Below are 27855 nucleotides of genomic sequence, written 5' to 3'. Positions count from 1 at the left end.
GAGTAGTGCTGTACACCATGGTAACTGGGTCCCGGCCCTTTGTGGGAAAAGACTTACAGGAGCTGCAGGAGAAAATCCTACAAGGGCAATACCCCATCCCACCTTACCTGTCTTTGGAGATAAGGGATCTGTTACAAAAAATGATTGCCCTCAACCCCAGTGACAGAGGCACCTTGCCTGACCTCATGAGGCATCCATGGGTCAACATGGGCCGGAAGGAGCCACTCCAGCCACCCCGTGGAGAGGACCTGGAGGTGACAATGGTGAGGACTCCGGGCTTGACTTGCGACCAGATCCAGGGCACTGGGACAGGCAGTGTGAGCTCCAAGAAACCCGAGGTGGAGGTCTCCATCATAACTCTGAAGCCCTTCTCTTGCGGGGACCTCTGTGGCAGTGAACTTGAGCCTTCTCCAAGCCCTGTGGTGTCCTCCCTGCAAACCAGGCGGCCCTACCACAGAAAAAATGTGCAGCTGCAGGAAGACCAGCAGGCAGGGCAGAAGACCGGTGAGTCTGCCTGTCCCCCACCCAGCCTGGAGGCGAGGACTGCCACCCCCAGCCCAGCCCCCCAGTGTGGCACTGGGACATCCACCTCCAGCAGCAGCAGCAGCATTGGAGCCCCAGAGGGAAGCCGCTGCCCCCTGGGGGTGTCCTCCCACGCTGGGCAGCCTGAGAGTGTGTCCTCATCCACTGTCTCTGGCCAGAGCCAGAAAAAGCAAGGGGTGGCTGGGAGAATCTGGAACTTTATTTTGAAACATCTTTGTTGTTGCAAGCTGCCCAGCATGAGGCGTCATAATAAAGTGAGCCCATGTGAACCCCATGGATGACCGAGGCAGGAAGGTCAGGCCGCCGCGCTCCCTGGGGCCCGGTGCAGGGGAAGAGGGGTGTGTTCTCTGCACGGCCTTCAGAAGCATCGTATCCAAGACCCTGGCCAGCTCAGAGGATGGTCCGGAGCAGCCCGGGCGACCGAAAGCGAGGCCACCGTGGCTGCAGGTCTGCCCCTCAACCCCCACCTGGGTGAAACTTGAGAGACTGGACTGTCATTCCTGGGGCACGTCTGCCCTCCCCTACTCTTCTGTCTTCCGTGTTGGTGGGGGAGGGGGATAGTTCTTGTTCCAAGAACTCCTTGGTTCTTCCAATTCTAGTTAATAAACTTGATGCTCCAGAGAGATGCATCACACTCTGCTTTGCGTCGTCCCTGCACAGAATTGGGGCTGTGCATTTTCCAGTGAGACAAGCGTGCAGCCATGGAGCGCTTGGAGGTAGTCAGAACAACTAAAGGGAAAAATGACCTAAGAGAATTAGCACAGTGACTCCCAACAGCAACAACTGCTGCACCGCAGGGCAGAAATGCAGAAAGTGTGTATTACCTTCCTGCACTACCATTCCCGAACATTTTCAGGAGGGGCGAGGGGAACTTTTGGTCCCTGCGGCCTGTGTTAATTACAACAGAGAGGCCCATTAATAGGATCACAAGGTCCCGTGAACCAGCCTCTGCGCGGTGTGGTAAGGTCCCTGTGCAGCTGAGTTTCATGACTGTCGTGCAGCAATAAAGCAGTCTTTATTGAATTTGTTACAATATTGCTTCGGTATTACGTTTTGGTTTTTTGGCCGCGAGGCATGTGGGATCTTGGTCCCCGACTAGGGATCGAACCTGCACCCCCTGCATTGGAAGGCGAAGTCTTAACCACTGGACCACCAGGGAAGTCTCTTTGTTAATTTTAGTTTTTTGATGCGTGGGTTTCACCGCAGGGAGTGGATGATTATACTAGATGATCATACTATCAAAGCACTAGATTTGTCAACGTTCCCTGGTTCCCTGGTTCAATAAGCCCTTGAACACATGGGTGACCGGAGCAGGTACTTCCCAGAGGCCTCTCTCTGGGTGCACATGCTCTCGGACGCATCACCTGCACAGTTCCATTGGCTCTCGTGCGCTTACAGGTCACTTGCCGACTGCGGAATCCTTCACCGCAAGACACAGAGCACTCTGACCACGTGCCTGTGAACCACCTGGAGGGGCAGTCCCAGATGTGACAGGGCTGGAAGCCAGCCAGCGGCTTCTGGAGGTGCTCACAGAAGGCCTCACTCACTTCCTGCCCGTTGGCCATTCCACACTGGGGTCTCTGAACTCGGGCTCCCAAGTGGCCACAAGTGGCAGAACAATGTGTCCAGCTACCAAGCTCCCAGAAAGTCTCCAGCAAGTGGAGGATGGATGTTGCCATCGCCTTTCCAAGAGCATGGGTGGCTGGACAGGCGTAGGTTCCTTCACTTTCAAGGGAAACATTCTGCAACAACAGGGATCCATTGAAAAGCAAGGAAATATTGTCACTCAGAGATCCTCCTTTCCTCAACCAAGTTACATTAGGTTGAGGGACACCTTTGACAGGACATTGCATGGTCACGTTTGCTCTCTGGGGTGCTTCCACGATGCCTCCAATCACGACGGAGAGATGGCTGTGCTGCGGTCTGGTGATATTCCTTCCAATAGGCAAGATAACAGGTGCCTCTGTACACAGCACAGAAGAACTTTCCACATCCGAACCGAGATGATTAGCGACAGAACATCCGTATATTCCTTGTTGTTTCTTTGTAGGTTTCTGTATCTGTATTTCCCCCATTCCATCCACAATGACTCGGCAGGTACAAATGTGACACAGACACCAGGCCCTCATGCTCCCGGCTCGCGGGGTCGGCTCCACAGCTCCTCCGCACCCGCAGCTTTTGCAACTCCACCGCGCCGGCCTCGGAACACATTGTCACGTGTTTCTAAATATTTTGTAACTTCCTTTATGGTTTCCTCTTTCAGGATTTTTTTGAATAGGTAAAATATGCGCACAGTAATACATTTTTGAGCACATACTATATTCCAGGCACGTGGGATACAGACGTGAAACACAGGGACCGTACCTTTGAGAAGATCAATGTTTATAGCTATCACAGGTATAAAAGGTGTTTCCTCTTAATGGCATGGTATGTTTTTTCATGTTAAGTAGGCCTCTGAGTGAGTCAGCCTGTATGTTTACTGATCAAGTTGCCTACAGTGGTTGGGTAGAGGGCCCTGGCCAGATGAGGCCAAGATTAATGTCTAGTATGTATGCCCATAAATCCGCCTCTCTTTGTTCCTGGTACAGCTAATCTCATTTAGTGATCTTGTCAACAGTTATCTTGACACAGGAAAAAATAATGTAATTAGGTCACATTTTTTAGTTTAGTTTTTATTCAATGTGCACATAGTTTAAAGAATCATATTTCTACATGGCTTTTTATTTAAGGAAAAAAACCCCTGTTTTCCCTCACCATCTCATTTCCCCTACTCAGAGGAAGCCATTTTCATCTCGTTTATCGATTTTTTTAAAAAAATTTCTTTCTTTCCTTTTTGCTGCGTTGGGTCTTCGTTGCTGCACACGGGCTTTCTCTAGTGCAGCGAGCGCACTAGTGACGCTCCTTTATGAATCACTGACGTGGTGTTGAGAGCTGTGTTCTTGAGTAGCTCTAGTTAAGTCAACCATCCGTTCACTAAGTCACCGGCTAACTGCGTGTCACTTGTGACCGCAGGGAACTGATTGAAAGTAATAATAACTTCAAATATTTATAGCTATGAGCTAGGCCCTGTCCAGACACTTTATACATATCATGAAATTTAAGCCTTACAACAACCCTCTGCAGAATGTACTTTTATTATCTCCATTTTCCAGGGGGAGGAAACTGAGGCTAAATAACTTGTCCAAAGTCAAAGAGGGGGAGGGAGACGGAGAAGGAGAGAGAGAGAGTTGGGATTCAAACCCGAGTCACATGGTCCCAGAGTCCTTGTTCTTACCCACTATGTTATACTACCTACCCCTGTGGATCCTTTTGTGTGCACCAAAGACTGAAGGCAGGGTTGGCTTAGCTGTAACTTTTTATCCTGTTGGTCTTTTGTGATGCCCTCAGGGCTTAAGGGAAGAATAATTGAGTTGGAAAGAAACCCACCTGTGAGGTTTCTTTTTTCACTCCTCACACGGAACACTTTACTCTGGACACTTCTGGTCACTAGACACGTGTGGTTTTTTTTTTCCCCCACAGCAAACAATTCTGCAACGCTGTCTCGGTGCCCTACAATTTAACTCAATTCTGACACTGTCTACCTGGAGATGACATCAGATCCACAGGTTTAGGGCTCAGTCCCACCAGACTGCCCTCCATTTCAGATGCCAATCCCAAGTCTAGGTTGTCACCTGGACTTATTGGTTATAAGTTAAGAGTTATGACCCTCTTTTTGGTTTCAGTTAATTTGCTGGAGTGGCTCACGGAGCTCAAGAAAACAGCTTATTTACATTTACCGATTTATTATAAAAGGTTATGATCATAGATGAACACCCAGACGGAAGAGGTGCATAGAGCAAGGTCGTGGGAAGGGGCATGGAGCTTCCACGCCCCCTTTGGGGTACCGCACCCCGAGCACCTCATGTGTTCACCAGTCTGAAAGCTCTTTGAACCCAGTCCTTTGGGGTTTTAATGGAGGCTTTGTTACTTAGGTGCAGTTGATTAAGTCATTGGCCATTGGTTATTGTTTCAACCTCCAGCCTCTCCCCCTTTCCTGGAAACCTGGGGGTGGGACTGAAAGTTCCAACCCTTGTATTCGCCCTCGGTTTTCCTGGCAATCAGTCCGCACCCTTAGGTGCGTTCCAAAAGTCACCTTGTTAACATAACAAAGGCATTTTTGTTGATCTCCTCACTGAGGAAATTCCAAGGGTTTTAGGAGCTCTGTGCGGGGGGAAAAGGGGACAGAGACCAAATGTATTTCTTATGATAAATCACAATAGCACAATAGTAAAGCAAGAAGACACTGATTTTCTGAGACAAACCTCTTGTACAAAATACATTGAGAGATAATAAATCTATATAAAAATGATTGTACACACACACACTTATATGCCCACAAACACATATTTACCTTTCATTTTAAACAAATCACTAGGAAAATAAGGGTTGAAGGAAAAGTTCCTTGCTCCTTTACAAGGTAGGCAAATCAACATAGGGTAAAAATAATACCCCAAGTCACCTAATCTATTTTGGAATAGTAAAAGCAAAAGAGATGAAGAATCAGTTTTATCTTGGGGAAGTTGTTTCTGATTTTAAAATGTAAGCACAATACACATGATGATAAAATGGACTTCTCAACTCAGAATAAATGAACTTTTATGAGTGTACATAACTCTAAAGTAATGATAATGAAGTAATTCAAATAAAGGGAAGGTTGGTGTGTGAGATGTCTCCAAAATTTTTCATACTATTTGGTTTTCCCTTTACTTAGGACTTCTTTTAAACAAGGCGAAAACTTAAGGTTTTCTGGCCTGTTTTGGACAAGTTGTTATGAATTTTAGCATCTCATCTTTAAATCTCTGTTCTTGAACTCCAGACGTTTCCCTCGATTACAGTGTACAGTAATAAACAACTGCTACTCTCTGCTTGTTCCCACCCACTTGTACAAGTAAGTCTGTAGTATTTCAGGACCTCTGATTTGGTTTTCAAGGGGCTTTTTCTTGTCACTGGCTCTCCTCCATTTCTGCCGACCCAGGCTTCCAAGAGTGTGAGGGATAATGGGATACACTCTCCGAAGAGTTTGATGCCTCTCTTTTTATTTGTTTTGCTCACCACTGTATTAAAAACATAAAATTCTAACTGAGTAAATTTGAAGATCGAATTGGCTTTTATTCAATGATTTACGAATCGGGCAGCATCCCATTGAGCAAGTAGAAAGGAGCTCTGCGGAGCTGTAAAAAATGCAAGAACTTTACAGGCAGGAGGGGGCAGAAAAGGGAAGTTTCTAGCTAAGAGTGGATTGTTTCAGGCAGGGTCACCTTCCTTTTGGGGGAAGGTGGGGGGGGGGTCACCCCTCTAGTGCTGACCAGGTAATTCCAGATCTATTGGTGAAAGGTCCCGTTCCTGAGAGAGGCTGAAACTGCAATTAGGTTAGCTATTAAGTCTTGGTTTGCTGACGTGGGACTTAGCACAAGTGACTCCATTTGGGGTTTGTTGTTTCTTTACTAACAACTGTATCTCATTCCTGGCTCTTAACCCCAGTACCTAGATACTTGCTGGTGAATGGATGACCAGACCAGTGAATTCAGAATTTCAGAGAAGTTCTTTATAATGAGAGACAGGCAGAGAAATGGCAGTTCTGCCACCCAGTAAGTTTTGAACTCTCGCAGGTCTGATGCCCAAATCAAGCGTGGGAACGTGAACAGTGAGACTGAGTGAAAACACAGCAGTTCTTTGTGTTTCTGTTAGAGAAACACTGGTGGGAGACAGAGGACAAAGGAAGGAGACACAGGACTGGAGTGACCTCAGCTGGGGGCGGGGTTTCACAGTGTTGGGTGCTGCAGAGAGGTAGTCAGCAGGAGCAGGGGCTGTGTACGTCATCAGAGGCATTTTTTATTTTATTTTTTTGTTTCTATTGACGTATAGTTGATTTACAATCTTGTGCCAATCTGCTGTATGGCAAAGTGACTCAGTTATACACATATAGACATTCTTTTTTTATACTCTTTTCCATTACAGTTTATCACAGGATATTGACTCTAGTTCCCTGTGCTGTAGAGTAGGACCTTGTTGTTTATCCCTCCTATATATAATAGTTTACATCTGCTGATGCCACACTCCCAGCCCTTCCCTCTCCCACCCCCCTCCTCCTTGGCAACCACAAGTCTGTTCTCTATGTCTGTGAGTCGGTTGCTGTTTCATAGATAGGTTCATTTGTGCCATACTTTAGATTCCACATGTAAGTGGTATCACATGGTATTTGTCTTTCTCTTTCTGACTTACTTCACTTAATAATCTCTAGTTGCATCCATGTTGCTGCAGTCATCAAAGGCATTTTAGAAGAGGCTCTGCTTGCCGTAGCTTCTGGCAGCGTCGCTTCCTACAGTGGAAAGAAGAATGTTGTTGATGGGAATTCCCAAAGTTAGGCTAAAGTGGGGGTGAAGTAACTTTTCTAGGTGAAGAGGTGATCTTTTTTTTTTTTTTTTTTTTTGATTTGTATGTGTGTGTTTTATTATATATTAGTCTCTTAAATCAAATAGAAGACAAAAAGTGGAGCTACAAACCAAAGTTACAACAGTACTAGCTTTTCTCGTCGCCCGTCTGTCTACTTTTACCAGAGGTCTTTATTTCTTCATAAGGCTTTGAGCTGCTTGTCCAGGGTCCTTGACTCCAACCTGAAGAACTCCCTGTGGCAGGCGGGTCTGGTGGTTAAGAACTCTCTCAACTCTTGATTAACTGGGAATGTCTTGATTTCTCCCTCATTTTCGAAGGAAAGTTTTGCTAGATATAGGATTCTTGGTTGACGGTTTCTTTCCTTCAACACTTCAAGTACATTGAGTCATGCCATCTGGCCTCCGAGGCTCCTGATGAGAAATCTGCTCAATGACCTTCCTGGCAAACCTTCTCTCAGCTTCATAGACTTTCATAATGTACCGTATCATGTCTTATGCAACAGAACATTTTGTATAGTATCGTGAAGTCAGTTAAGTTGTAACGTTATTTTGAGACCAGAATTTAAGGAAAAGGAATTGAACATTTCAAGTGTAGACATTATGAGGTCTCTAAAATTATTACACATTTTCAAACTAGAAATAAAAAGGCCACTGAAGTATCCTGCAGATTTTTATTTATAACAAAGTGAATACCAATATCTAATAACACACGTAAAGAAAAATTTCTTTGGGATCCTTTTTCCTAAGTGTAAAGGGGCCTTGAACTCAAAAAGTGAGAAAACCACTGTGGTGTATCCCCAGCGGTGATGGGTCCATTTCTTGCTCTGACCTCAGAGTGCACCATTGTGATGTACTTCACAAAGCCCTATGAAAGAGAAAGGTGGGCCCAGGTTTTTGGTCCTTAGAGCCCAGGAAGCTGCTTTTGGTGACCTGACGGCCTTGGACCTACAGTTAGCTTGTGTTTTCCTTGTTTCTGCCATTTTGTTGATTTTCGTTTCTCTTTTCTCTACTCTTTTTTGTTTGTGTCATTGTTCTTTCTGCAGTTAGCATAGTGAGTATTGTTGGTATAGTTAATACTTGATTAGCATAGTTAGTGTAGTTAGTACTAGTTAGCGCTGTTGGTACAGTTAGCGTAGTTAGCGTTGTTAGTAGAGACAGCATACTTAGCCCTGTTAGTACAGTTAGCATTGTTAGTTAGCGTAGTTAGCGTTGCTCGGTAGTGCTGTCAGTCAGTGTAGTTAGCAGATCACCAGGATGCAGGGCCTCACAGCCAAATCTGCTGGCAAGGAGGCTCATACTGATGACTTCCAGATCCTCCACACCATTGGTGAAGGCACCTTCGGTAAAGTGAAGTTGGTCCGGCACATTCTGACCGGGACACAGGTGGCTGTGAAGGTCATAAAGAAAAGGCGTCAGAGCTTCTCAAGTGCCCAGGCACTTTTCCGGGAAGTGTGCAGTCTGAAGGCTCTGAATCACCCCAATATTGTAAAACTGCTGGGGGTGATTGACACAGAGGAGACATTTTTCGTGGTGATGGAGTACCTCAGTGAGGGGAACATGTACCGCTATTTGAAGATCCATGGCCGTATGACAGAGGCGGAGGCCCGAGGCCCGTTCCAGCAGCTGGTCTCCGCCCTGCAGCACTGCCACCAGAGGGGCATCGTGCATCAGGACCTGAAGCCAATGAGCCTCCTCTTTGATTCCAACATGAATATCAAACTTACAGACTTTGGCCTCAGCAACAAGTGTGATGACATTGTCCAACTGGACACGATCTGCGGCACACACCCTTATGTTGCCCCGGAACTATTCCTGGGGCAGAGCTACGGCGGCCCTGCGGTGGACGTGTGGAGCTTGGGAGTAGTGCTGTACACCATGGTAACTGGGTCCCGGCCCTTTGTGGGAAAAGACTTACAGGAGCTGCAGGAGAAAATCCTACAAGGGCAATACCCCATCCCACCTTACCTGTCTTTGGAGATAAGGGATCTGTTACAAAAAATGATTGCCCTCAACCCCAGTGACAGAGGCACCTTGCCTGACCTCATGAGGCATCCATGGGTCAACATGGGCCGGAAGGAGCCACTCCAGCCACCCCGTGGAGAGGACCTGGAGGTGACAATGGTGAGGACTCCGGGCTTGACTTGCGACCAGATCCAGGGCACTGGGACAGGCAGTGTGAGCTCCAAGAAACCCGAGGTGGAGGTCTCCATCATAACTCTGAAGCCCTTCTCTTGCGGGGACCTCTGTGGCAGTGAACTTGAGCCTTCTCCAAGCCCTGTGGTGTCCTCCCTGCAAACCAGGCGGCCCTACCACAGAAAAAATGTGCAGCTGCAGGAAGACCAGCAGGCAGGGCAGAAGACCGGTGAGTCTGCCTGTCCCCCACCCAGCCTGGAGGCGAGGACTGCCACCCCCAGCCCAGCCCCCCAGTGTGGCACTGGGACATCCACCTCCAGCAGCAGCAGCAGCATTGGAGCCCCAGAGGGAAGCCGCTGCCCCCTGGGGGTGTCCTCCCACGCTGGGCAGCCTGAGAGTGTGTCCTCATCCACTGTCTCTGGCCAGAGCCAGAAAAAGCAAGGGGTGGCTGGGAGAATCTGGAACTTTATTTTGAAACATCTTTGTTGTTGCAAGCTGCCCAGCATGAGGCGTCATAATAAAGTGAGCCCATGTGAACCCCATGGATGACCGAGGCAGGAAGGTCAGGCCGCCGCGCTCCCTGGGGCCCGGTGCAGGGGAAGAGGGGTGTGTTCTCTGCACGGCCTTCAGAAGCATCGTATCCAAGACCCTGGCCAGCTCAGAGGATGGTCCGGAGCAGCCCGGGCGACCGAAAGCGAGGCCACCGTGGCTGCAGGTCTGCCCCTCAACCCCCACCTGGGTGAAACTTGAGAGACTGGACTGTCATTCCTGGGGCACGTCTGCCCTCCCCTACTCTTCTGTCTTCCGTGTTGATGGGGGAGGGGGATAGTTCTTGTTCCAAGAACTCCTTGGTTCTTCCAATTCTAGTTAATAAACTTGATGCTCCAGAAAAAAAAAAAAAAAAACAAAGTGTCCTCTTAGAAATCATTTAATCTTGTCAGTGTTTGGCTTTTGTTTTATCATTACTAATCTTGTGTATTTAGTTTTTTTTTTTTCCTTTATGAGGAGATTGTTTTCACAAAACAGCCTATGGATATATTGATGCTTTGTACTCCTCATTTACCTTCTATAACTTGATAATTTGGAGCATTTTATCATTTTATCTCTCTCTCTCCCACCATTGGCCACCTTTCTTTCTCTGCATTCCTAATCACATACATATTTATGTAGTACAAGAAAACAAGACACAACCGTTTAGTTATGCATCTCACCAGAAACAGGCCTATAGTTTTATATATGTGTGTATATATACATATATATATACATATATGTATATATACATATATATATGGAATCCTCATATATGTAGACCAATATTTTTTAAAGTCAGAATAATGTTATTAAAAAATTGTGTTATTGATAACTAAATAGCCCTAAATAATGCAAAATGTAATCTATACACCAATCTCACTAGTGAGCATAAATGCAAAAATTGTAAATAAAATATTGGCAAGTAGAATTCAGTCATGTATCAAAATCATAATGTGCTCTGAACAAGTAAGGTCTAATCATGACAATGATGTCATGAAATCAATCAACAAAATTAATTACAACTGCAAAATAACAGAAAAATACTTATGATTATATCACAAGATGCTGAAAGGCCATCTGGTAAAATTTATCAACCACTCCTAATAAAAACTCCAGGTAAGATAAGAATAAAAACTGCTTAAATATGGTGAAGACCATTTATCACAAACCAACTAGCAGTGAAAACATTTCTAAATGGCAAACAATAAAACCATTTCAATTACAGTCGGGAAGGAATAGTCAACATCATCATTAATATTTAATATGTTCTTAGAGATCATGGGAAATGCAGTATACAAGCAAACTACATGATTGGAATAGGAACTGGGAAAAAATTATATCCCTTTTTCTGATAACATAATTCTATCTTAGAAAACCTAACAGAGATTAGTTTTTAAAAACTACTGCAGTTAATGAGAAAATTTATTAATATGGCTAAATACAAAAATACATAAATAAATCAATGCCTTCTCTCTTCATTAACATAAGTATCTAGAAGTAGAAATGGAGAAGATACTCCATTCACAGTAAGAACAAAAACTATAAAAAGACCTAGAATAAATCTAAGAACAGCATAAAAGAATAAGCAAACTATAAAATCTTGTTGACGATTTGGAAAAAAAAATTAAAGATACAATTTAATCTTAGGTGAGAATATAGTATTTAAAATGTTAATTCTCTTAAGATTGATATAAAACTTTAACATAATCCTAATTAGAACTTTGAAAAAAATTAGTGTTGAACATTTGATAAAATATTTTAATTGACATATATGAGAATAAACACCTGAATGTAGCCACAGAAAGTTTCAAAATATATGGTAACATGTACTTCTTTACTGATACTAAAACACATAATAAACACATTGTACTCAACTCAATCACAATAATAACTAATACTACTAATAATAACTGATAGCACCAGGCATTGTAATTACGTCAATTGAATTTCACATCAACCATGATATTATCTCCATTTTACAGAGGCCCAGAGAAGCTAAGAAATGTTCTAAATTTCACATAGTAAATATTCCAAGCAGAGTGTGACTCACAGGCTCTTTGACCCCAAAGTATAAGCTTAAAACCATAAAATTTTGCATAGGAATAGCCTAGAGAGCAGTAAAAGACCAAATAATTCAGAAGTGGGTTTCAATATAAAGGGTATTTGATATATAAAAATCATTGGGGGAGATGATCACATAATTAGAAAACAATATGAGCATAACTTAACTCTTTATCTACAAGGAAATAATGTCTCATTTCACAGGCATACAAAATTAATTTCCAATTGTATGAAAGGTATAAATGTTGAAAAGAATCTATCATTTGGTTTAGTACAAAAGAGAGAAAATTTTTTAAATGGGAAATCCAGAAGCTCTAAAAAAGATAGCCTTATTTAACTTACCATAAAAGAGCTTTAAGTTTCAAAATTTAAAAAGGCAGCATTGGTGGAAAAATAATGGACAATATTTGCAATCCAGGTAACAAATAAAAGGCTAATATCTACAGTCTACAAGGAGCTCTTTCAAATTGATCAGAAAAAGACAAATAATCTAAAATAGGCAAAACATTGCAGGAACATCCCTCAGACAAACCTGAAACCAAAGCCTACTTTGCTTGGGAAAATGTATCTTTGATTCATAGTCTTGGTGCAAATGTTTAGGAAATGTGCTAAGTGAGTTTTGCATCCATTATTTGCACCTGGTGAAAAGGTGGACATACAGCCTATAATTTTCACACCCGGGGGCATGGGGACTGAGATTGTTAAAAATGAGTGAAACTCTACCTAAGAATGGCAGTGATGAGCTTCTCAAACAGCCTAATGAAATTCTACCTGTCTCAAGTAGTATCACTGGCAGCTGACCCTCCATCAAGAGATGTGACCTATGATGGTTTTCAAGTGTAGAAAGTTGCAGTCTTTGCTGGCTTCTCTTGGTGTTATCTTTGTACCAGTAACATTATTGCCACTCTTATAACAACTGAGGATATAGTCATTCATTTATTCAGCAAATATTTACAGAGATTCTATTAAGTGCTGGTCACTGTTAGGCACTGGGAATACAATATGACAAAACAAACTAAAATTCTCTTCTCGACGTTTGGTCCTGGCTATGAGAGTATAAGATGATCATTCTTATACTCTCCTAACACAACTGTAGAACAGGGTAAAATATAGGGTAAAAATACAATTTTCATACATTGGAAAACAGGCAGCTCACATGTGTGATCACTGAGAAAAGGAAAACAAATTAAATGAACCAAACAACCAGCTGATCTTCTGCATGAATGTTCTTGCTGGACTTCAGCACAAGGAGGAAGACAGAAGTCCTTCAGTCTTGCTGAGTTAAGGAGAAGATCAGAGTTCATGTGGAAAAAAGATGGCTGCAATTTGTGAAACAGACAACCCAAGAGGAGGAAGCTAACTAGAGGATACTTGAGAAATCTGCATAGTGTTCCCTTTGAGACTTTGGTTAATTGTTGATCTTTATTTATAAAACGTGGAACACCACAAGGCAGGACAAAATAAAGTTTCAAGTAAAGAGCAATTATAGGACACTTTAAGAGGAAAAATTCCCAGAGCTCATACATCACCAGGGATCATTTAAGTGTCTCCTGGCCATGAGATATTAAGCAGAGACTCCAGAAGGGCAACTCCTTAAGAATGAGGCTCACCTAGCCCCAAAAATCATGGTTATTGTAGAACAGCCTTTAAAACATCTTCAAAACAAAACTGAAAGAACTAAATTAGTCCACAAGTAATTAACTGCCTGTCATAAAAAGTCCAGCATTCTTTGAAGGAGCACAAAAAAAATCCAAGATTCAACAAGAGAAAATTCAAAATATCTGGTGTTATTTCTTAAATTACTATATATACAAAGAGGCACAAAAATGTGACCCATAATAAGGAGAAAAATCAGTCAGTAGAAACAGACCCACAAATAACAGAGATAATGGGATTAGCAGAAAAAGTCATTAAAACTGCTAAGATAAATATGTTCCAAATGCTCAAGAATATAAAGAAAACCATGAATATAGTGAAGAGAAATTGAAGATTGTAAAATACCCAAATAAAATTTCCAGAGATGAAAAATAAAATATAAAAATTTAAAAGTCCAGATTAATAGCCGATTAGACACCATGGAAGGAAAAAGTAAATTAAACTTTAACTAATAGCAATACAAACTATCCAAAATGAAGAACAGAGAGGAAAAAAGACCTAAAAAAAACCCAAACAGAGTCACAATGACTTGTTGAACAATATGAAGTGGAGTAAGATACTTGTTATTAATGCCCCAGAAAGAGAAGAGAGAAAAGACAAAACACTTTTGAAGAAATAGTGACTGAATTTTTACCACATGTGGTATAAAAATTCAATAAACCCTGACCATAATAAACATAAAGAAAACCACACCAAAGCAAGTTACACTATGATAATCAAGTTTTGAAAACCAGTGAAAAATAGAACACCTTAACGGCAGCCAAAGCAAAGAGACATTTGTACAGAAGAACAAACATAAGTGTGACAACAGACTCTTCACCAGACGCTATGCAAGCCAGAAGAGAATGGAGTGACACCTTTAAGGTACTGGGAGAAAAATAAAACTGTTAATCTAGAATTCTATATGCAGCAAAAGTACCTTTCAAAAGTAAAGATAAAATAAAGTATTCAGAGATAAAATCTAAGATAATTCATTGGCCATGTACCTGCACACTGAGAAATTTAAAGGACATTCTTTGGAGTAAGAAAGTTTTTACCAGATGAAGAGTTGGGTCTACATAATAGAGTGACAAGTGCCAGGAATGATAAATATGGTCAATGTGTGGCTAGGCTTTTGATGGAAATTTAGGTAAAATGAATTAACTAGTTCTGAAAAAAAATACATCTATCTTTTTATAAAAGGGTTCTTTAAATGTGAAATATATCTAGCTCCTCTTAATGTTATGTAACCTTATGTAAGATTTCTGAACCTTTTCTCCTACTCTAAAAATTGACATAAGAAACACCAACATACACACCTAAAATCTTTGGAACATGTTGTAACTTTCTCAAGCATGTCACACAGGGGCAGAAAGCTGACCCAATATAGAATGGAAAATAACTGCAGTATAAAGGACAGATTTTCCTCATATCCCCATGTTCATTATGTACACAAGCTCCCCTTATTACTCCTAGAGGATTTTAAGATTAGTTTTAAAAAGCAAGACCCAATTATAAGCTATCTATGATATCTACCTTAAATATAAAGACATAGGTTAAAATTAAACGGTTGTAAAAAGATATACCATGCAAACACTAACCAAAGTAAAGCTTGAATGGCTATACTAATATCAGACAAAGTAGACTGCAGAGCAAGGGATATTACCAGAAATAAAAAGAAAGATTTCATAATGATAAAGGAGTCAGTTCATTAAGAAGACATGAGAATCCTGAAGGTGTATTCAACTAGCAACAGAGCTACAGTTCTTCAAGCAACAATTGCTTGAACCAAAAGCAGAAATGGACAAATCCACAATTGTAGGTGGTGATTCAAACAATCCTCTCTTAGTAATTGATAGAACATGTAGAAAAAGAGCTTAGTAAGGATACAGAAAGTCTTGAAAACACAATTAACCAACTGACCTGACATTTGTAGATCACACCACTCAAGAGCAGAGTACATATTCTTTCTGAGTGCACATGGGATATTTACCATGATAGACCATAGTCTGGGCCATTAAAATAGCCTCAATATATTTCAAAGCTTGGAAATTATACAAAGTATGTTCTCTAACAAATACAAAATTAAACTAAAAACCAATAGCAAAAAACAAAATCTGGAAAATATGCTGATGATTAGAAATTAAACACCATACTTCTGAATAAAAAATTGGCCATGGAAATTAGAGAATAGTTTGAAATAAATGAAAATAAAAATACGTAATATCAAAATATACGGTATGCAGCTAGGCAGTATATTTAAGGAGAAATTTATAGCTTTAAGTGCTTATATCTAAGCTTTCACCATAAGAAACTAGGGAAAAAAGAAGAAAAAGTAAACCTAAGTACACAAAAGAAAGGTAATAAAGAGAAGAAATCAACCATATAGAAAACAGAAAAAATAGAAAAACTAAAGAATACCCAAAGCTGTTTTTTGGAAAAGATTAATAAAATTGATGAAGAACGAAGACAAAGGACAAAACAACCAATATCAGGAACGGAGGCGAGACCATCGCTACAGATATTACAAGGATAATAGAAAATATTTTGAACAGCTTTCTATCAATAAATTTGACAATGCAAATGAAACAAATAAATGCTTGAAAGACACAAATTATCACAGTTCACTGAAGATGCAGCTGGCAATCTGAATAGTCCTATGTTGACATAAAAAATCTAATTAATAGTTTAAAACCTCCACATATAGAAAATTCAAAGCCCAAATGTTTTCACTGGTGAATTCTAGCAAACATTTAAGGAAAACATAATACTGATTCTACACAAACCCATAAAACAAATAGAAGAAGAGGAGGAATAATTTCCCAAATTATTTCTTGGAGCAGCACTACTCTGAAATAAAAACCAAGCAAAGATATTGCCAGAAAAGAAAACCACAATTTTCCCCATGAACACAGGTTCAAAAATACTCAACAGAATATTAGCAAATCACATCTAGCAATATATAAAAGGTGTGACACAACATGGCCAAATAGAGTTTATCCCAGGAATGCAAGTTTGGTTTAACGTTTAAAAATCGAACAATGTGGGCTTCCCTGGTGGCGCAGTGGTTGAGAATCTGCCTGCTAATGCAGGAGACACGGGTTCGAGCCCTGGTCTGGGAGGATCCCACATGCCACGGAGCAGCTGGGCCCGTGAGCCACAGCTGCTGAGCCTGCGCGTCTGGAGCCTGTGCCCCACAACGGGAGGGGCCGCGATAGTGAAAGGCCCGCGCACCGCGATGAAGAGCGGTCCCCGCACCGCGATGAAGAGTGGCCCCCACTTGCCGCAACTAGAGAAAGCCCTCGCACGAACCGAAGACCCAGCACAGCCAAAAATAAATAAATAAATAAATAAATAAATAATAAATAAAAAATTAAAAAAAAAAAATCGAACAATGTAATTTACCATATTGACAGATTTTAAAAAGCTAAACAACCTAATCATCTCTCAGTAATGTAGAAAAAGCAACTGAGAAAATGCAACATTCATTATAACATTCAACATTTATTATAAAAACTCTGAGGAAACTGGAAATAGATAAGAATATCTTCAACCTGATTAAAGGCATCTACAAAAAAAATGCACCACTAATATCACACTGAATAGTGAAGAGTGAATGCCTTCTTCATAAGATCGGGAAAAGGTGAGGTGTCCACTCTCATGACTTCTACACGGCATCGTACTGGCAATTCCCTAGAGTGTAATTGGCTATAAAAAGAAGCAAAAAGCATCCAGTTAGGAAAGGAAGGAGAAAACTCTCCACAGGGGAGAAAAATGATTATGTAGAAACTTCTAAGAAATCTATCAAAAAATACCCACAATTAATGTAATTTACCAAGGTTGCAGAGCATAAGGTCAGGGTACCAAAGTCTGTTATATTTCTGTAAGCAATAAACAACTGGATATTGAAATTAAGATATACATGTGTATTTTATTTATATGTATATGTATAAAATATCAATAATACTAAATACTTAGGGATAACTTTAACAAAATATGGACAAGATCTGCGTGCTGTAAACTACAAAACATGACCAAGAGAAATTAAACATTCTTTTTGGAGAAAGCCCTCCTTTCAAGGAGCTTACATTCTAATGAAGGAGACAGGAAATAAATAAATAAATGTAAAATATATTTTATTTTAGATAATTATTATTCTAGGGAAATAAGGAAAGAGAGTTATAAAAAATTAGAGCCCAGCCTGTTAAAGTTTGTAGATATAATGGCTATTCAAGGACATGGAAGTCCTCACGCAAAAGGTGACTTTTGAGAAAAAAGAATAAGTGAAAATCTAGAGTTTCAGGTAGAGAGAAGAGCAAACACAACGTCCTTGAGACAGCAGTGCCTGGCTTGCTCTGAGAAGGTGTGGACACTGGTGAGATGGGGGAGAGAGCTGATGGGAACCCTGGCCAGGCAGGGCTAGTGCTCAGTCAGAACTTTGACTTTTACTGTGAGTGTGATGGGAGGCTGTGTGGGTGGGCTTCAAGCAAGGCGCAGTATCATGATTTACATATTTAAAAGCTGGCCCTGGCCCCTGTGGCTAGCACAGACTGCAGTGAGGCAAAGACAGAACCTGGGGATGCAGCTGGAAGGTCACTGCAATAGCTCAAGAAAAAAAGGCCCATGCCTTAGACTGGGGTGGTGGCAGCAGGGAAGGAAGTGTTCTGAGTGTCCTTTAGTGGTAGACCAGCAGGGCTCTCTGATCAACTGGTTCTCAGGTGTGAAAGACAGAGAGAAAGAAAAGATGGCTAAGAGTTTGGCCTGAGCAGCTGAGTGAATGGGGTTGCAACATCTGAGATGAGCAAGAAGCTGCCAGGAGCTGCAGGGGGAGGGGATGGGATGTGAGGGGCTTGGTTTCATGCACGTTGACATGAGGTGCCCATTTGATATCCAAGTGGAGAGATGTCAGGGAGGCAGTTAGATAGATGAGTCTGAAGGTCTAGGTCAAGTCCAGACCAGGTTGGGAGATCTGGACAGAGACTTCACTGTTGGAATCCTCAGCAGGTACATGGATTTTTAGCCATAGAAGAGTAAAGAGGTCCAAATAGTGAGTGTTGGACACTCCAGGATTCAGAGGTCAGAGGAACCAAGGGGACCTGCAAAGGGGCATGAAAACAAGCGGCAAGGGAAGTAAGAGAGAAACCAGGTGTACCCTGGCCGCCAAGTGAAGACGGGGTTTGGGAGGAGACAGTGGTCAGTGGCGCCAAGTACGGTGAGAGCTGAGGAATTAGCACGACATTTAGCGACTGAGCCTCTGGTAACCTTGAGAAGAGGGGTCTTGGTCGAGGTGGGGTGAAAACATGATAGGAGCGAGCTTAAGAGAGAATGGGAGAAAACTCAGCATAGGAAATACTTTCAAGGAGATATGGATAGACAGTTCTCTGAAGATAAAATCCACATTGCCTAAAACATCTCCAGTGGGGATCGAATGTAAGCAGAGAAATAAACCAAGCTATCAGTGAGGCACCACTTCACACCCATCAGAGGGTCAAGATGGAAGAAAATACAGTGACTTCTTGCTGCCAAGGAAGGGAAGAAAGGGGGCATTCCTACATCCGTAGAGAGCGTTCATTTCAAGAACAATTTTGAAAAGAAATTTGGCAATATCTATTTAAATTTTTAAAAAACTTATACATCATCAATTCTCCCCTTAGAAATCTACCCTGTAAAATAATTAAAATAATCATACACACACCAGTAAAGATATATGGATGAGGACCCTTATTACAACATTGTGTGTAATAACAGCAGACTGGAAACATGTCACAGTTGACCCTCATCATTCACGGCTTCCATATTTGCAGATTCGCCTTGTGCTAAAGTTTATTTGTGACCCCCAAGTTAATACTCAGGGTGCTTCTGCAGTCATTCTTGGACACGTGCATAGTGGCAGAATATTGGAGTTGTCCATTGTCTTCTGGTGTCAAATCTCATACTATAAACAAGTATTCTTTTTGTGGTCTGTGTAGTGCCAAGTTTTTCACATTTTTGTGCTTTTTATTGGTGATTATGCTGTTTAAAATGGCTCCCAAGAATAACGCTGAAGGCCTGTCTTGTGTTCCTAAACTCAAGAAGGCTGTGATGTTGTTTATCTTACAGAGAAAACACGTGTTAATGAGCTTCATTCAGGCACAGGCTATAGTGTTGTTAGCCATGAGTTCTGTGTTGATGAAAGCAATATATACTCAGTAAGACGTCTTCAAACAGAAACACACCTAAGACAAGGTTATGTATTGACTGGTTGACAAAAACACTGTGACCAGAGGCTCACAGGCACCTAACTCTGCATTCCCCTAGGAACAGGATTTGTGGAGACTTTCTAGAATGTAACTACCATGAATAACAAGAACCTTCTGTAACTACCCTTTAATAAGGACTGAGTGAATGAAGATATAGCCACACCATAGAATAGTATGCAAGCTTTAAAGAGCACTAATTCAGGCTAAACCTTAAGTTATTGTTACGTGAGAAAACTAAGGTGAGCGTTGTGTAAGGTGACGTCATTTTTAGCTGTAGTTATACATCTGATGCTTGCGTGTGGTCCTATGATCGTTTGTAGAGTGATAAACGCCAAGTTGACAATATAAGGCTCGCTCTAGTGGGTATGAGGGTCTGTACAGCAGTGGGAGTGCATCAGAGAAGATGGGCAGGTTGAAGGGAAACAGCATTTTCGATGATTTCATTTATGTAAAATTCCCTGTGTGCTGTGAAGAAATTTGAAAGAAGAAATGATAGCCCTCTATCCACTGACTTGTGGGTCAGAATCCATGAAGGTGAAGAGCACGTTGCCAAATCATGTGTGGAATGTGATTCTATTTTAGGAACAAATCTGCTTAATATAAGTTCTAAGTATAAGAATGAGCAAAGGAAAGTGTGTTTAAAGATACAGAGAGATTGGGAGTCTTGTGTGAAAAGGTTATTTGTTTTTATGTTTATTTCTACTGATTTGTTTCAGCAGATACAATATGTTTTGTTGAAATTTGAAAAAACTACAAATAAAATATAAAATAGCATTAATTAACTGAACACTATTTGGTTAACAAAAAAAGGATATAGCCATTTTTAATAGACTTTAGCAAGTTGGCTCCGTACTAATTTTATTAGCAAATTTTGAAAATAGCTCCACAGGCACAGTTTCACTACAAGATTTTGAGTTATGTTATACGTAATACTTTAAAATGCTTTGTTCTTTGTTTTTTCTTTTAGGAATCGTTAAGAGCTGTCAGATACGAAATATCTCCAGATAGAGAGTATGCTCTTTTTTCATATAACGTGGAACCAGTGAGTACTGCTCTTTTCTATTTGTAAAAAAAAAAATGTTTCTTTATGCTAATACCTTATTAAGTATTTTTCCTTGAATCTCTATTCTTAGTGATCTTTGAATCCTGTAGTAGTTGGTGGGTCCTGGTTAGTCTCTTTCTATGCCACACTGCCACCTAGGAGAGAGGAAAGGTATGAAAATCTTTTTGGCAGAGAAAAAAAGAATCACTACTTTTAGGGCCTGTTTCATAGGATTTTCTTGGTGAGATGGTGAGAAGTTGTCTTTTTATAGAGATTTATTTTACCCTTTCGTGCAATTATTTTTCTTGCCATTTTTCTCAGTCACGCCATACATTCTATCCTAAGAACAAAAAGTGAATGCCAGGTTCGCCCTAAATTAAAATCAGCTGTTATTGATATCCTAGCCATCACAGTATTCTAGAGAAGACTTGAACTATCACTTTCATTATATAAACCCCTGTTTTAAGCACTTTCTATGTGAGTTTCCCATAAAATTTCACCAGAATTTTGTATAAAATCTCACCCTGGTCTTTAGTGGCAGCCTGAAACTCAGACTTTTTTTTTTTAACATACTAATATTTTAGAATTCATTTTGGCTCTTTAAATGAGCAAGAAGGTGACATGTATTTGTGTAAGTGAAACAGATGTTCAGCTTGTAAGAGATAGCAGCTTTAGAAATGTGCATCAGTGGAACTTTATTCTCTGGCAAATAAAATATAGAATTCCACTGCCTTTCTAGTTCTCTTGAGACTATTCTAATTAGAGTTTGGTGAAGCTTCTGTGAGATGTAGTGGTACCTGCGTCATCATTCAGGGCTGAGTATCTCCTTGGTGAGTTTGAGAGAATCTTCTTCCCCTGGCATGAGACAGTCCAGCTTGTTAAGTTACATGCCAACGAGGAAGCTGGGGTGTTTGCATAGAGATGCAACTCTAATTCTAGAAATTTTAGAATTTCTTCTAAAAGTTACTTGTTGACAGCTGGATTATTTCTTGGAGATTTCAGTCTCAATTAAAATTTCAGTTGGAGAGTTATTCTTCCAAAAGTAGATCTTTTTTTAATTCTCTATCTTAAATTTTCCATTTACTAGTTTTTTAAATGTCCGTTATGTAAAAGTTTTCTTTTTATCCATCTGAATCCTTTGGAACAACTGGTCAGCTTTATCTGTTTGATCAGGGAAGTCAGTGAATGTAATGTACTGAAAACCAACTGTTAGCCTTGGGACTCTGCACATCCTACACCCAGCCCTACATACCTCTAAGCGTGATGTCCATGCTCAGAGTATTCCAGCTCCTTTTACCACCCGTGGAAGCTAGCAAAAATGTAGCCTCCACCCCTGAATAAGAGAAAAATCCCAGTAGATATTTGAAGGACTTTCATAGGAATGGGGTGATGAATTTGTTCTGGGTTGCTCCAGGGAGACAAAACCAACACCTGAGTGAGAAAAGCATAAAAAGACAGATTTCAGGTCATCTTACCAGAGAATCTTTTAATGATGAGAGGATCGCAGCAGTGGGATGAGTTACCTTGTTTGGTAATGAGTTTCCTGCTCCTCAAGACTTCAAAACAAAGTTTTGTATTTGTTCTTCAGAATCTTTTAGAAGAGATTCTCCCATCTGCTCATTTGGAATACGTTGATCTAACCTAGGACCCTATGTTCTGTCCATCGTTAGAATTCTCTACCATCCTCCTCCTTTCTCCCAATGCTCCTCTGGAAACTGCGCCCTGGGATCCCATTGCCACCGATAACCATTTAGGGAAAGAACATTTTACTGAATCTGAGTCTTCACCATGCAGAACTCTGGCTGTAAACAAGAACCTTGACTAACCCTTTCTCCCTGTGCACCGTCCCTTGGCCTTTGCAGTAGAACTGTGTTCAGTTTGTTTTCTCAACTGAGGGAAAATGTAAAAAATTTGAGTGGATTCAGCTATATTTTAAACTATAAAAATGATTAAAGTATTGAAAATGCGTGCTATGTAAAAAAATCTATAGAAATGGATACTTTTAACGTGAATCAAAGAAGTAACCCTAGTTTCAAGTACTGAGCAGTTACTGTACATATGACTATGCAAGCAAGTAGTCTGTATTGTGTATTTCTTTCTTTCAATTATTCAGACTAATTGCCGTGTTGCATCAGTTCCCAGCAGTTTGACATAAACTAGTTTTATTTGCCCATTTTTACGTTGTCAGCTGTTCAAAGAGCAGGGAGGTCTTTTTATTTCCTGTCCCCACGTGGCCCTCAGGACCTGGCCCAGGACCATGTGTGTATATTTGGTGCTGAACCGATATGTTTGTGGCATTATCCTCTCTCTGAACTTTTTAGCTCTGGATTAGGATTCAAAGTGACTTTATGTACTCTTAAGTCCTTGAAATTTTATCAAATACACAAAAAGATAAAATTATGTCATGAAAGGAAGAGACCTATTTGTGAAACATCTTAGTAACAGCCCATGTTTATTCTGGAAATGGGGGATCATGGTAATTAGCATACCTTTTTTTCCTACTAAACTCTTCTAATTTTATTAAATCTATAACTTAGTTAACATCCTTAAGCATCTATAAATTAGCTAATTTTAACTATGTCAACCCTATGCTTTTTTAATGGTCTCAAAAGTACCCTTTTTAAAAATGTAAAAAGTTATCAATTAGATTGGAGAAAGAGTAAACCCAAGCACAGTTTTCCATTTTTCCAGGCGTTAGATACCTATAGATTCATTAATGTCTCTGGAATTGGAAAATAATAAACAATATCATGTTTTATTTATGTGGCACCAGTCCTGTAGTTTGCAAAATGTGTTTATTTATATTATCTCATTTCTGCTGGAAAGACCATTCCTGCCCCAAAGAGCCAGTGTTTCCTAACTGAGTGTTACTTTGTTTTTTTATGTATAGAACTTCTAGCATTTCTCAATGTATAGCTTCTGAAGGGTTCTCTTGAAACCAAGCTAGACATTGGGGGGGGGGGGATAGTAATTTTTTTACTTTTAATTTGAAAACTATATGAACTATACTTACTAAACTATACTAATAGGGGTAAATTTCCTTAAAACAAAGTTATCTAATTAGAGCAGCCATGTTCCTTCATATCGAAGTATATTTGGCAAATGTTAAAAGTTTCTAAAACTCTTTAGGGAGGAGGAAAAAAAATTTAAACTGTGGTATCTTAGAGCATGTACAAATATTCATACATTTTGTGACTTTCAAAGAGGAAAGAGAAATCATATCTGGAAAATATTCTTCCTTAGAGATTATTTTCTGAAAGAGCCAGTGAATATTTGTGACAATTTTTGTTGCAGTGTTTAAAAGAGATAATCAGGGTGATTGTTCTTAAAACCTGTGGAACATTGTTCTGATCCCAATAAAATCTTGCCCAACATCTGATCTAAATAAAATCCCAGTCACACAGTCATGGAATTAGCAAAGTGAGTTTGTGTATATCAGCTTATCTCTTTTAGCTACCTGTTGCTACATAACAAACTACCCCAAAATGTAGTGGCTTGAGGCAAACAACATTAACAATTTCACGGTTCCCGTGGGTCAGAAATCTGGGCTCAGGTTAGCTGGATCCTTGGATGCCAGGTCTTTCATGGGCTGGAATCCAGGTGTCATCTGAGCTGCAGGCTCACCTCAAGGCTCGACTGGGGAAGGACTCGCTTCGGAGTTTACCTGTATGATTCTTGACAGGGCTCCATTTTTCATGGCCATTGGGTTTCTCATTGGCCCAGAGACTGTCCCCAGGTCCTTGCACGATGGGGCTCACCATGGGACAGAGCAGCAGGCAAGAGGAGCCCAGACAGTGTCAGCAGGATGGAGGTCACAGTGTTTGTGACCTCATGCTCCCTCACTGTCACCAGAGTCCATTTGTGAGAAGTGAGTCCCTATGTCCAGCCCGCTGGGAGAGGGGATCCACAAGAGAGCGAACACCAGGTGGGGGGATGGTTGAGAGCCTTCCCAGGAGCTTCCTATGGCATCCTCAGAGCCCAAGAAAGTAGAGCTGCTCATGTATGTTGCACTAGGTGAGCCTGCAGTCTGCTGAAAGGACATGATACATCTGCTTAAAGAGTATAATGAGTTCCTTCCTTCCCTACGTGGCTCCCAAAGTTCCAAGAAGTTAGAGAAGCCAAGAGGTGTGATTATAGCCTCTAGAGAGAGCTCTGTTTGGGGCAGGAAAACCAAGTTCTCATCGGTCCTCTGCAAGTGACTTGCTGATGACCTAGGATGGCCCAGACTTCTGTGGTTCTTCCGTCAGAGAAATGGAGATGCTGTCATGTTCATTAGTGACTTAGGGATATTATGAAACCAACATGGAGGATCACTTAGCTATCTGGGTTACTGTGTAAATTAAATTCATGATATAAGAAGATGCCCAACCCAGACCTTGAATACAGTGGGGTTCTATCCATGTAATTTCTTGTTATTATTTTAGTTTTTTATTATTATATTTTCAAGCTTGGTGGAATGCTATGTAAATCCAGGGAAGTGCAGTATTCCTATGATTCTCTTGGGAACCCAAATGAAAACATACTATTTTTTTTTAATGCTAACTACTTCTGGAGTCTCAAATTTAGCAATAAAATTAGAATACAGTGAGAAATCATTAGGCCATTAAATATAGATATATTTCTCTTGCATAACTGGTACATATTTTAAAGAGTTTAAAGTTTTGTGCTGAAAAAGGAGAGTGTACAAAGAAATATTATTATGTTCTTTCTGTCTTCTAAGGATTGCATATTAGTCGTTAGTGATGACACCGCTTACTAGTTGGGGAAGTTAATCAAATCATTTGTTATTCTAAATACAGGCTCCTGAAGGTGGCATTCACATCCATACCCAGGTGTCGCTATTGTCAAGATTTTAAAAAATTTATTGTATTGAAGTATAGTTAATTTACAATGTTGTGTTAGTTTAGTTTCAGGTGTACAGCAAAGTGATTCAGTTACGTGTGTGTGTGTATTCCTTTCCACTGTGGTTTATCACAGGATACTGAATGTAGTTCCCTGTGCTCTACAGCAGGACCTTGTTGCTTATCCATCCTACATATAATAGTTTGCATCCGCTAATCCCAAACTCCCAGTCCCTCCCTCGCCCACCCCCCTTTTGTTAAGTTTTGTGTCTCTCAGCCCTCCCTAGTAACCCCTGCCTGTGGTCCATGGCACAAAGGCTCTGGAAATCCACGTGTGGGGCTTAATCAGCCTTGGGCACTTTTCCTTCTTACAGAGGCAGAAAGTGGCATTTTCCTTGGGTCTCTAGCACTTAAAACTTTGAACCAAGTCACAGACCTACTCTCTCTTTGCTTTTCTCAGAGATGGATGGTAGGTGCTGGTGACACAGACGAGTTTGTGGTCCCTTGGCTTCCAGCATCTTTCCTCCTCAGTGGAGGGGGGAAGGGTGCACAGCCCCTAGGTGCTCAATTCCCACCCCCCCAACAGGCGTCCCGCTCAGACCTGAGAAAAGCTGATTTGATGCTGGAGCTTCTCACTGCAGGAATTTGAAGCCGTTTTCACATTTGAGAAATTGTTACCCTTTTCCTGCCCTTGTGGTGAGTTGATGTAGCCCATTTTTGCCATCTAAGGGACCGTGAACTTTATAATTCACGTGGAGCTTGAAAAATAGCCAAACACGGACAAGTCTGATCGAGCCTGTTTGTTTTAAGGTGAACCGCAGCTGAATTCCAGAAACTCCAATGCAGCTGTCAGGGGGAGTTACCCATTTACCTATATCTATGAGAGTTAATTTTAAAAAATAACTTGAGGGTTTATAACCACAAGGGATTGGCTATAAATTATAGAACCCATACTTATGGACTGACATAACTCTATTACAAATCAATTCATGTAATTCTGAGTATATGAGTTCCTATATTGCAACGAATGTAGTTATTGTTGTGTGCTTCTGATGTTTACCACCATCCAGCCCTTCCTCATTAGAAGAACTGATGGAATCTTTGCCCCGTCGTGACTAAGGGAAATGAGTTTCTTAATTCTTCTGCTGTTGATCTTTTCTGCGTCGTCTGCCGAGCCTTTTCTGGGCCCGCCTCTGGGAACCAGCTGATCCCAGTGTTCTTGCTGGGTGAATCCCTTGCACGTTTCCATGTGTCAAGGCTGAGGTCAGCATTGCAAGAAGGTCTCCGTCTCCCTCTGCAACTGCCCACAGGTCTAACTCTGGGGAGCAGGGTCTGGGTCACCGGCATTTCTGTGGCCTCTGGGATGGTAGGAGGTGGGACACACTGCCTCTGGGGTGGATGCTGTCCCAGAACCGCCTGGAAGAGCACCTCAGACCTCCACCAACAGTTCTCAGAAGCCCCTTTGTTCTGTGATTAAATGCAGGGTCTCAATTCCAACCATCTTCCCTCCAGCAGCAGAATTTATAATAGAAATTGCTCTCCTTGATTTGTTGGCATCTTGGTATTTTGCTCTTTAACTACTGAAGGCCCAGTTGTCTGTGATTCTTCCTCTGTTAGACCACTGAAAACTGTCGTATGCCTTTTTTTTTTTTTTAAATTTTATTTATTTATTTATTTATTTTTGGCTGTGTTGGGTCTTCGTTTCTGTGTGAGGGCTTTCTCTAGTTGCGGCAAGTGGGGGCCACTCTTCATCGCGGTGCGCGGGCCTCTCACTGTCGCAGCCTCTCTTGTTGTGGAGCACAGGCTCCAGACGCGCAGGCTCAGTAGTTGTGGCTCACGGGCCCAGCCGCTCCGCGGCATGTGGGATCCTCCCAGACCAGGGCTCGAACCCGTGTCCCCTGCACCGGCAGGCAGACTCTCAACCACTGCGCCACCAGGGAAGCCCCTGTCGTATGCCTTTTGAAGTGTGTGTTCACATAGCTTGGGAAGCCCTGCACGTGGTTGCACCAGGTTGTGGAAGTTCAACAGTTGGTCAGAGTTCTTGGGAGACTCTGAGGTGATGCCACGGCTCTGCTCACTGTCTTAGAAGACAGTAAATTCGTCCTTTGCCAGAAGTTTGGTCGTGGTTGGTGATTTTTGTTTGTTTTTGAAATTAAAGCTTCTTAGCATGTTTTTGGTTTGTTTGTTGTTGTCGTTGTGTTAACACGAAACTGGTTCAAAACACACACACACACAACTTTGGTTTTTTGTTTTGTTGTTTATTTTTATGCGTCATTCTATTCAAGTTTTAGAGCTAAATTTAAAAGCACAAAATTGGACATAGGAAAAATGCGACCCAAACGATGGTTCTTTTCTCAACAGAATGCAAACGTTGTTAAGGTAGTTGTGTGTGTGTGTGT

General features: G+C 41.3%; 1 protein-coding gene across 4 annotated transcripts in view; it reads left to right on the top strand.

The window, feature by feature from the left end:
* The window catches only part of DPP6 (dipeptidyl peptidase like 6), a 977175-nt gene that overhangs the window by 650796 nt on the left and 298524 nt on the right, over window positions 1–27855 (top strand). For all 4 annotated transcript variants that reach the window (XM_007165456.2, XM_057550287.1, XM_007165455.3 and 1 more), the window contains exon 5: window positions 20541–20615. In XM_007165456.2, coding sequence (XP_007165518.1) covers window positions 20541–20615 — 75 coding nt within the window. The remainder of the gene's footprint in view (window positions 1–20540; window positions 20616–27855) is intronic.

This window comes from Balaenoptera acutorostrata, chromosome 7 (assembly GCF_949987535.1).
Source record: "Balaenoptera acutorostrata chromosome 7, mBalAcu1.1, whole genome shotgun sequence".
NCBI classification, from domain to species: domain Eukaryota; kingdom Metazoa; phylum Chordata; class Mammalia; order Artiodactyla; family Balaenopteridae; genus Balaenoptera; species Balaenoptera acutorostrata.
Note: the sequence above shows the minus strand (reverse complement) of the source record. Positions and strands in the feature narration are given on the sequence as shown.